The sequence below is a fragment of the Atta colombica genome, unplaced genomic scaffold, assembly GCF_001594045.1.
Source record: "Atta colombica isolate Treedump-2 unplaced genomic scaffold, Acol1.0 scaffold126, whole genome shotgun sequence".
Taxonomy (NCBI): Eukaryota; Metazoa; Arthropoda; class Insecta; order Hymenoptera; family Formicidae; genus Atta; species Atta colombica.
Genome location: NW_017259213.1, coordinates 3030465 through 3042593, shown reverse-complemented (window position 1 = coordinate 3042593; position 12129 = coordinate 3030465). Strand labels below are relative to the sequence as shown.

The 12129-nt window shown below is 32.9% G+C and overlaps 1 protein-coding gene across 10 annotated transcripts in view; it reads right to left on the bottom strand.

Annotated features, from left to right (window-relative positions):
- LOC108695203 (dystrophin, isoforms A/C/F/G/H) overlaps positions 1-12129 on the bottom strand; it is a 469808-nt gene that overhangs the window by 93540 nt on the left and 364139 nt on the right. For 9 of the 10 annotated variants that reach the window (XM_018205000.1, XM_018188075.1, XM_018188076.1 and 6 more), the window contains one exon: positions 11793-11965. In XM_018205000.1, coding sequence (XP_018060489.1) covers positions 11793-11965 — 173 coding nt within the window. The remainder of the gene's footprint in view (positions 1-11792; positions 11966-12129) is intronic. The other variant, XM_018188070.1, reaches the window with a different exon arrangement.

Below are 12129 nucleotides of genomic sequence, written 5' to 3'. Positions count from 1 at the left end.
ATCTTTTTAAATATACTAAGCTATTTAACGTGTTTATTCCGTTTAATGTATGTTTGATTTCTTCTTTAAAAAAAAAAAAAAAAAAATTAATTTATATTCATGTAATGTTTTCAAATGCGAATAATTGGGAAACAATCAATAGTATACAATATACTGTTAATGATTATAGTGATTTTAATGAGAGTTAAAACACTCTAAGTGATTGTTTACATAAAAAAATGAGATAACTAATAACCGGGTTAATTACTTCTGGTTCGAACCGTATAAAAATTGATTGTAATTATAATTTTCTACATAAAGCAGAACAGAATAAAAATAATCATCAATTACAATCGTACATTAATTCTTTGCATAGATCAAACACACGTTTTTATTTCAGAAAAAATTCTATCATAATAATTCGAACGTCGGCGCATTTTTTGTGGCACGTGGAGGTCCTCTTTGTTCCATCGAGAATCTCATTTCACGGATTTCACTTTGAGTAGCCGTGCGACTGGACGGAAAGCTCTTCCTTTTGTCATCCTTCTTCTCGTCATTTCCTCACCGGTACAAGCGAACATAAGTCATCTTCTTCCTAAGTCATGGTCACAACGTCAACCTTGGTTGCCCACGATTGATATGCGAGTTTGATGCTGCGTTCCGATGCATCCTTAGAGAAGGATCTCCGAGAGACCCTCAGAGAGTTTCCAACCAACCGGAAATTAAAATTTCTAAACGGGTCAAGTCGTCAGGTCACTGGAAGACGCGCTCGTTTATGCTCGATGAACATGAAACTCCTTCCTTTTTTCACCGGCTTCATCTCGTTCTTAAGCAATGGACTTACAAAGATCCGGCGGATCGTTCATCGATCCCTGCTATCTATTGGAATCCGTTTTCCCGTGGAATTATCGCGATTTGTATCCGCGACGATAGCTGACGATACCGGTGGTTACGCGCACGCTTCCGGTCAATTTCCTCTGGCGAGACCCGGACATTGATGGGGATGAAAACGGAAAAGGTGAAAATGTGATTTAATGGATACCTATGTGCCGTACATTTATGAGAACATTACACATTTGAATCAAGCGCCCGCATGTAGGAGGAAGTAAAAAATTAGCGATCGGGAGAGAAATAGATCTACAATAGAGGAAAATAGATCTACAATAGAGGGAAATAGAAAAATACGGATGATTAAATGGGATGATGACATGTTACCGAAGATACGTGCATTTAAAAAATTCAAAAATACGAATAAAAATTTATGAAGAGAAAATATTTTTTTTATAAAGAGATATAAAGAGATTTTTTAATTGTTTCTTTTTTTGCGGTCGTTTAATTTGCTCTATAATATTAATTTTAATTACATAGTATTATATTGGGTTGTCCGGAAAGTTCGTGCCGACCTATATAATTTAATAAATGTATACTAAATGTATAAATGTATACTTTAAATCTTCTGCGTTTCAATTTTCCTTCAAAATCGGCACGAACTTTCCGGACGACCCAATAGAATACAATTTTTACATAGATTCACATATGACTATTTTCATAGATATTTTTTAATATAGATTTTTTAAATCTTTTTTTTTTCACTATACAATAAAAAATTATAATTCATAGATTTTTAACGTTTGTTGTATTAATGAATGAGTAAAAAAAATTGAATATATAAAAAAAATTGAAATAATCTTAAAGACGATTTCTAAACATAAATCAATAATAAGAACGTAATAATAAAAATAATCCATCATCACAGGAATTAACGTGCAAGAAATGGAGACAGAATGAGTTAGGAATTAGGATATTTTAAAAGTAATTTTGAACGAAACAATCTCGAATGGATGATGCATATAAATGTGCTAATCGGTTATCGTCGATTTTTCGAAATAATCGAACCGAAAAAGTTTTTCGATGAGAACAAGTATACTATCTCCGCGAATAAAATGCTATTTTCGCGATTCGTAAAATAGGTTCGACGCTGCTCGATGTACCCCCCCTCCCCTCCCTCCCCGACCGGGTCTTTAAATCGAGATTAACGGGGAAAATTCTGCGTTCGATCAATTGTGCTCATAAATGAATGAAATCCAGTACTCATACGAATTCGCTCGTCCCGTGGGCCGTGAGCACACATGCGGAATTCAGAATGGCTAAGTAAACGTTGGGTCGCATCTGGCGCAAAGGACGTAATGCCCGGCAATAAGGGGAGGTCCCGAATTACGTACCAACAGAACTCGTGCGCGCTTTCTACCGCTCCACATAAACCAAATGTAAGCGCTTTAACATAGGGACTCGTTAACCCTCTCGACCCTCGTAATACCGCGAATACATTCGTAATACTTAAACATTCCCAACAAGCAATAAATAAAAAAAAAAAGATATTTTCATACTCTACGATATTACGGAGATAACAACTGATAAATGCGCATGGTTGTATATTATCGGATCGATAGAATAAAATGTAATGAATATAAATTACAGCTTAGAAACGAGCGGTGACAAATAAAAATTATTTTTATACTGCGAGAGAATTTAAAATCCATTTTTATAGATATAAACGTATAAATACTTTTTTTTTTACAAATTTTTACTTGTCACAAGATATCTGTCAAAAATGAAAGAGATATTTAAAGGAGCACAAATATTAAATATTTGTGCGTGAGTGATAAATGGATTCTCTGAAAGCGATCATTTAACAGTTTCTCCAATTACATTGATCCTCGATTGTTTGCATAGTGATATCAAATAAAGCTCGCATTTCATTTATTGGGCAGGTATCAACGCTATTAACCTTCTTGAGATTAACGTAAAGCTGCACATTATCATACTTTAAACTTACATTATTGCTTCGCACAGCGATATATGTGTTGGGAATACATTCTGGTAAACCGACCGAGATCAGTAAGTTGGAGTCGGGCAAAGACCGGATGCCGGAAGGAAATATCAGACAGCGCGACAGATTTGTTGACGTCATTATTAATGTCCTTGACGGAGTGTCGGGCTTGCAAATGCTTTTGAATGCTGGAAATGCTATGCGCGTTTCCACGCATGTTGCTTTGAGATCAACAAATTTGAGAATAACAATAGTACAACAGGCATGGCAGACGCAGATTAATCGATTTGAACAATTAATTAATTAATTATTGTGAGTTTTTGAGTCTCCTATCCACGCAAAGCGTATCGTTTATTCGCTCTCAGAGTTCCAAATTATACTGTTCTATGTAATGAAATTAATTCTATATTTCTATATATGTCTAGATTGTACGTGATGTTTTTTTTCTATTTTTGTCAAAAGCATTATAAAGATTAACATTTTTTAAATTAAAGAAATTATATTATAAGAAAAAGAAGTAGTTGAAAAATCGATACTGATTGCAAGCAGAAAATTAAAGCTATAATGTTTAATAATTAATTCAATAATAAGCAAATTGGCTAAAAGGCACATTAATATGAACAGTTACCCTAATAGCGCGCATTAATTTTTTTTTTATTTCAAAAAGAAATCGCAGGGTTCAAATCTGATAACCGTTTTTTGAGAGAGTACTACAAGAAAGTATCTGATAATTTCAACAGTGATAATCGATCTCCAAGCAGGATAGTGGAATTTCCAGTAGGAGCGGGTCATCGATCTTCAGCGGAACAAAAGCAACAAAGATACGGATGCTATAGTCAACTTTTTAGCACCATTGCCGTTTCGATTCATCGCGATCGCAAGCGCTATTCCTTCATTATTGTAACCTGGAACTTTCCATCTTCACGTAGAGTTCGTTTTTCGTTCATGTTCTCGCGTTCTGATCACGAAGGCATCGCTTTGAGTTTTGTGGGATATCGGCAAACCGATTTTCTCTCCCTTTTCTCCCTCTATTCCACTCGTTCTCTTTCTGTTCCTTCGACTATTTGACTATTTCTCTCTTTCACCGATTCCAACAAATTTCCTGCTACGATCGTTCGTTTCGATATCGGGCGTTGCCGTCTTCATGTTGTCGCCCGTTTCTGCACGTTATGTGGGATGTCACGTAAAAATAACTTTCGATTTGCCGCAATCGAGAGAGAAAAAGGTTCAGACGAGCAGCGCTGAACGAACTTGTACGTGACAGTCTCCGCGACGTGTTTCGTTTGGGAAGCCAGCGAAGCCGATGCTGCGCATCGGAGGCCAACTGATAAGACTTACCGAGCGATTCATCACGACCTCGCGATTATCTGGCTGTCAGTTTCGGCCCAGCGATGGATCAAACGTCGTGTTTCGCGTTGTCGGTGTCGCGGTGTGTTTTTGCAGTTGCAGCTTGTCCACCTCGCTCGCGAGATACGGGACGAATCGGACACACGGTGTGTTCGGTTGCGTAATCTGGCTTGAAATTATTCCCCTGAGATAAAGTTCTGTCAATCTTATTTATGGAAATGTCACTGAGATCAAATGAGAAATTATTTTAGTGCACTGCATGTGTCTCGTACGTCACTATGTGAAGTGAAAAATATCTATTATTTTCGTATCCGAAATCTTATACATGTTATCTTTAAGAATGTATATTATTTTTATATTAAATTCATACGTATTATATAAATCTGATAAATAAAGGAAAGAAAATAACCTGCTCTTTTATTAATTATAATTAAATTGAATTTATAATTAAATTGAAATGTTAATAAGTTGGAAAATTCTGTGTCAAAAAATCTAGATAAAAGATAAACAATAAAGAATTCAAAAGTTAACTGTTCACTTTAAACGAAAAGAGAGGAAAGAGCGATTTTGCTGAAGTATCTAAAAATTTAACTAGATATAGATTAGAAAATAAATTTTGTTGGACTATCAAAATAATTATATAGGACGCTCAAGCTAATTATTAGAATATCAAAATTTTTTGCAGCATTGCTTGAATTTTCTATACAAATATTTTGATGGACTAACAAAATTATTTTCTCTTATCTAGCCTAAATTTTTAGGTATTTCAGCAAAATCATTCTTTTCATGTATAAAAACAAAGTAAAGAGAAAAAGAAGTTCATTATATGCAGGATTGGGAAAGTTACTTTGTAGAAATAACTAGTTACAGTTTTTTTCTTTCAAAAGTAACTATAGTTACAGTTCCAAGTTACCTAAAAATTAACTCGTTACAATTACAGTTACTAAAAAAGTAACTTTTCAATTACTTTTCAATTACTTTTCTGTTATCATGACAGACAATATGAGTAACATCGATATCATTAGAGTTCATCAAAGAAAAAAAAATTTACGTTTACAATTTACTAATCTATCAAAAAACCTCGAAACATTTGTAGTAGACCGATTTGTCCTTAATCAGTATTCAGATTTTAACCAATTACATTAAATTGACAAATAAGTAAAGTAACTGTAAAATGTAAAGTAACTGTTAAATTAGTTACTAGTTATTGGAAGAAATGTAACTAAGTTAAGTTACAGTTACAGATGAAAAAAGAAACTAAATTACAGTTATTGAAAAAAAGTAACTATAACTATAACTTAATTATAAGTAATTAGTTACTTCCCAACCCTGATTATATATACTTTAGAATTAATGTAAGCCCATTACGGATAGAATTACAATTCCAGTCATAAATTCTTACAAGTCCTGAGAACGAGTTTTATGATATTGCTTAGAATTGACTTATTTGTCTTCCATTGTGCACAAAAGTTGTCGTTTCGCTTTCATTCGATTTAATGTATGGCACGAATATGCGCGTGAACGCACCGTTGCATAGATTTAAACGCGCTAGTAATATTGCAACCGAAATAGTATTATTATTCCTCCCGATTCCTGTTTCTCCGTTAACAAGCGTCACTTTGGGCCGTGTCTTAGACTTCGCAGCGTCTTGCTTTGGTGACCTTTGTGCGCGCTGCGGTTATGTGCTCTATGCATCTAGTTTTCGTAGCGCGACTTCATTTGCAAATACGGCGAGCAAATACGCTTTCGTCTGCCTTTCGGATTTTGTGAGTCGATATATCGACGCTTCGATGCGCGATGGAATATTAATTTGTTCCGATCGAGCGCGGACGACACGTTTATGCCTTGCAGCCACTCAAATTCTTTTTCATTTTGCCCGTGTTTTTCATTGAACTGTTGAATCCCGCGTCAGCTGGTCAGTAAATAAATTCGCAATTCCGTTACTATGTTAAAAAAAAATATTAATTGGTTGGGTAACCATTTATCATTGCGCAGTTATAAATAAACCGAGCGTGCGCATGATTCAATTTTGACACTTGCATACATGTAAACATACTGTACATATTTAAATTTAGAATATAAATGTATTTCATGTAGCATAGAAATTTGTTCGAATAATGGAAGAAATAGATTCCTCCGAGCGTAATTATTATACCGATGAAGATTTGTCGGTACGTAGCACTGCTGATTATATATAATTTCACGTGCACTATACAGTTTTGGTTGAACACAAAATTCTGTGCAAACTTTCGCTGTATAAAGCGCGCAATCGCTATTTTTTTCTTCTCTTTTATTTGCTAGTCGCGAACAATAGGACATTCGGGATGAACCGCGCTAGCAATTGTTACACAAGTTTACACGACTCGAGCTGCGGGGCGACGCACGATGTGCGACAGGCAGCGGTGCATCGTCTACAAACACTCGTGCAATTCGTGCAAACCTTTATTTGTCGTCCGGATACTGGTGTGCGCCAGGGAAGCACTGCCGGATGTTGGACAAGTCCGAAAAGTCCGCGTATCCGACCGCCGGATGCTATCGCCATTGTTGGCAGCGTGCGTGCTGAGATAACTAATTACTCCCTCCCCCTTAGTATTATTGATTTTACGGTCAGTTCCGGTATCTTGCGGAAAATAAAAAATATAATTCGTGCGAATGTAACGATGGCGAAAAGAGGATCAGTCGGATGGCTTTTTATCCTCGTTAATCTACGTCGGGCGAGGTGATCGAGACTACATCGAGACTACATCGATCACGAAGTTCATTTAACGTGCATTTTGATTAGTCATTGAGATGTTTTTCTGGCAGGACATTTTCGCAAAGAGCATATTCCTGTTGTGAACGTAAAGCGCTACTGTGAGGTCATAAATTTAACGAATTTAACATAGCGAAATAACATATTAATTTTTTTTAATGAAGATTGTGAAGTATAGCACTCAAGTATTGAATTTCAAAAAATCATTTAATATTATGTATAGTCTAGACATTAAAAAAATATTATTAAAACTCTAAACTGATATTTACGTATAATTTACTTGAAATTTGTTAATAGCTTAAATTTTGTATTCCATTTTCACTTCTAACTCAAAATTTATTCACTTCTTTCAAATACCACACTTAGAAAATTAATATTATGTTTTCAACAAAATGCGAAATTTGCAAATCCGTTTAAGAATTTGTAATAAGAAGAATTATGATGTGCCATATGCAAATTATACATCTAATGTTTGAGAAAATTATCATTTACGACAATTTTTCTGCGATTTATCTTCAATTTGAAAGAGAAATTATTCATGCACATTTGTCAGAGTTGAATTAATCTGACAAATTTTCCCACAAATAACATTGACAGTATTCGCCAATGAGTCCAGTGCCAAAACGATCTCCCGCCGAATTATCGACTTTGGCATTTGTGGCTTGATTGCGGAATTACTCTAAAGTGCTGCTGCGGACGATTTGGAAGAAAAAGAGGAAAGAAAGAGAGAGAGAGAGAGAGAGAGAGAGAGAGAGAGAGAGAGAGAACACGCGGAAATGAGAGAGATCAGCCGGTAGATTGACGGACGGAGAACGAAGGCTGATAGAGAGAGGTACCGATAAATATGGTCGGCGAGCGAACTTCTATCCTTCTATACGTGACGCCCTCGTAGTTCGCATCCTGCACGAATATCTCTTCGGTAATCAAGCTTCTAGCCGCAATTCGGACTAATTAATGGAGACTGATTGCACGGTCTTTTATTGGAATTGACCTCAATGCTGACTTTATATTGTCGTAAGACTTATTTTTCCCATTAGTGGAATACTTTGCGTTGATTAAATTAAAGTAAATTCTTCTTAAAATGCTCTTTAATTATTTACTGAGATCGTCAGAAATCAGCGATAACTATTTTGAATATTTTTCTCGCTGATATATACGCTAATTAACATTTTATAATTAAAATTTGAGCAAAATAAAGTATCTTAATTTTGAAACACATACAAAAAATTAACAATTTAACTTATAAACTTATACTTATAATTAAAACTTATTTATGTAAAAATTATTATTAAAACTTATTATATTAATATTTCTTGTTTCAAAAAAGCATCGTAAAATTCGATGAAACTACATATATTCAGTTTGTGACTATGATGATTTTAATTCTGATCTCTGTTAAGCAAAATAAAGATATCTATTTTAAGAAATCCCGTCTTTATCTGTATTTATTCTTGATATTTGTGCTTGTGTACATATCACGAAAGAAAGTTGAAGCTGAAAGATCTAATATAAACAGTAAGTTGCTCTATAATTCTTACTGTAATTTTATGAGATCACGCGATATTTTCTTTCGCGCAATCTTCTAGAGATGAACAAATTCTTCCAAAAGTTGCAATATCCCTCTTAAAAATAGAAAAGTTATAATTGCGACTTTTATATATTTTTAAATATTTTTTTTTTCTCAAAATGCAGAAGACTAAAGCTTTTTAATTAAAATTGTAGAGAAATTGAGGATTAGATAAAACTAATAATCATTGATTACTTTTGTTATGTTAGAGAGAAGTACCGATAAATATGATCGGCGAGCGAACTTCTATCTTTCTACACATGATATACATTCGTATCCTGCACGAATATCTCTTTGATAATCAAGCTTCTAGCCGCAATTCGGACTAATTAATGACTAATTAATAAAATAATTTTTTAAGGCGACATGGAGTTTAATAATGATTTTGTGATAGAGAAATCAAATTGGATAGGCTAAATTTCGTGTAACTGGCCGAAATTGTTTCACGAGTTACGCGGCTCTATATTGACAAATCGATGAAACTTTCCTCCTACCGACGTACATAATCAAAGCATGGACTTTCTCTCCAGAAATATTCAGATACCTTTCAACAACGCAGTTGCATAGTTGTCTGTGCAAAGTTTACGGCGGATCTCGGAGTCGATGTTCACGGCTAGAATTAACATGCTATAAAGTTTCTACAGGGAATCCGATTACGACCGACTACGGTAAAGTCCCCGCAAATGGATTTGCCGTGAAAGTTTCCAAAAACGTTAATCGATTGGTCGCATGGCCAATAATGTTGAGCAAGCTTTGCGTGAGGTGACCCATTTATACTTTCCGGAATGAGCACCGAACTATCCAATCAGTGACACAATCATTATTAATGGTCGAACGATTTTGTACTATAAATATGTAATACGTGTATGGTATATTTATTCGTCTGGATATTACGAATAACACGACAAATTTATAATAATGATTAAAATAAATAAAAGTGACATGTAATATATTGGACATATTTGAAATATTTGATTAACTACGTATAATTAACGTAGAAATTAACGTATAAATAACGAAAATGAAAATCTTCATAGAACTAGCGTTAAAAATAATATGTTCCAGATACAAATTAAATACTTAATAATTTATCATTTAATTAAATGCGTTAAACATTCAAATACATAAATATCTTATATATATACTTAGTACAAACGCATTTTTCCAATCATATAATCATCTCTTAAATTATAAATAAATATACTTTACAGCTCTAAAAAAACATAATTCAAATTAAATTTCAATAGCGTTTCATAGAAAGTATATTTTATCATTCTTCCTTATGTGAAATCATAATTTTATCAGAGCGCATCTATGTAAGATTTGTCTGTCAGTTCTATATCGATGTGCTCTAAAATCCATATAGATACAAATGCTTCTTTGCGAATTTTTTTCTTCTTTTGGAGGAAAGAAGATTTCATCGATTGTAATTTTTCTGTAGATAGTTCTGAGATTCGATAAAATAACGCTTTTATCGACAATTTCTTTTTTTTAATATCCAACAATATTCCATTTGGATGAGTAATATAAAATAAGTAAGAATAACATTATGTTAAGCTACATAGTTTTGCTATCAGATCAATGTGCTGGGATATGGTTACCGCGGAAGTTCGATGCGCTTTCTAACAGTCCACGGTTGCATAGTCGAACAGTCGAAGAGAAGTTTACGCTACGTTTGAGGCTAAATTGGATCACGAATTCTCGAAGTTTCCACCGGAAAATCCTGTGAGGATTTCCTATGAACCAACAGTGCAAACTGAACAAACTTGCGAACAAAAACGAGGTTTAGATTCTGTACTATATTTTCGATTATTAAAAAATTAAATCTCTCAAAAAAGCGAAGAGATATTAGAAGTAACGTACTTAGTGATGAGTTAAGTTTCTATTTATATTTGTTTTTTATTTAATAATTTATAATTTCATTTTATTCATGAAGCATGAAAATGTTCTCAAATTGCGCGTATTTTGCCTTCAAATAAATTATTCCTTCATATAAATTATTTCCAACTATACACAAGAGAATCACTATAATATAAATTACTCCTACATATATATGTTGATTCTTTTCACAGATGTACAATCTCGTTAACCAAGCGAAGAAGTTAACTACCGTAACAAAATTCTCACCTCCGTTACAAATCTCTCTCTTTTTAACGAGCGATTATTTTTATTTTCTGCACATATCATACATTATTATGACGCATAACTGCAACGCCATCAAAGCAGAATGGTACGCCGAGAATGCGAAAGCTCATAGTTAATGCACTATTCAGCCCACGCTAACCCACCCAACAGAAGAATGTCCGAAATTGTTCGCATGTCAAAAGCCAAAACTTTGTAGTATTACAACATGGTTCTCTATTTTGCAAGTTTATGCAATGTATATATATAAATTTTTCCTTTTTTTTAAAGAATTATGGAAGCACAAAAAATCGTAGATGTATTACGAATTTTCAAGCTTTTGTGCTGAATGCGTTGTGCGTTTCAAAGTTATTCTTTTGTCAAAAAGGTCAGTTCGCTTCTCTCAGCTGGCCTTTTTCAACATGTTGATTTACGACGCCATTTCACACGCGAAAACTGTCTTTTGTGATATTATGAGGAAAAATATCTCTGTTATGAAAATCTGTGCGCCTTATATATTCATGTTCACAATGTTTCAAAATACTTCATCCTTATATACAATTTTTAATTTTATACTGATAATTTCTGAAAGAAAAAAAATATAAAAATACATATATTTCATAATAAATATTTTTCATGTAGAAATTAACTGTTATTATACGCAAGCACAGAACTACAATTTATAATAATGATATATATGTAATTTTATTTAAAATTCGATAAAATTCGTTATTGTTTTCAAAATAAATCAATTTGTTTTATTAAAGTTAAATTATAAACAATATTTTTATATTAAAATATACTACGTAAAACAATTTTTACTTATTTTTTAATTTTTAAGTAATCAAAAGTAATAGAAGAAATTTTTTATGAATATATAAATATAATTTACATCATTATATCATAAAATGAGACATTTTCATATGTATCATATGATGTCCTAATAGAATATAAATTTTTTTATATAAAATTAAAAATATTTTATGAATACATTATTTTTTTCTTTTAAAAATATTTTTAAAAATATTAATCAAATAATTGAATATTACAATTATTATATAATATAATTATATAATAATTGTATAATATAATATATCATGAAAAGTTTATTTTTTAAAATAGTCTTCATTTTCATAAATTTCAGAAAGCACAATTAACGATAATGATATTAATTATCGGATTATTTTAGCACTTACCTTATTGCCATGCTCTTTGCCTTCAAATGATGCCATCTCTGGTTCATTTCATCCAATCGACGTTGCAGCATAACAGCGTCATCTTGACTTGCCAGTGAGCTCAATAATTTTCGTCCGGTGCCGTTCAAAGATGCGTAAACGTCTCGGTGCGTTTCAATTTCCGACTGCAGATCCTGCAACAAGCAGGAGGATGCCTCCTTAGATCCTTAAGAACAAGATTAAAGAACTCTACGAAAAAGGCTATTAATTAAAAACATATATTAGAAGATGTAATATTTTTTATATTTTATACCTAAATAAAATATATTTTATTTTGATATATATATTTTATTTTTTT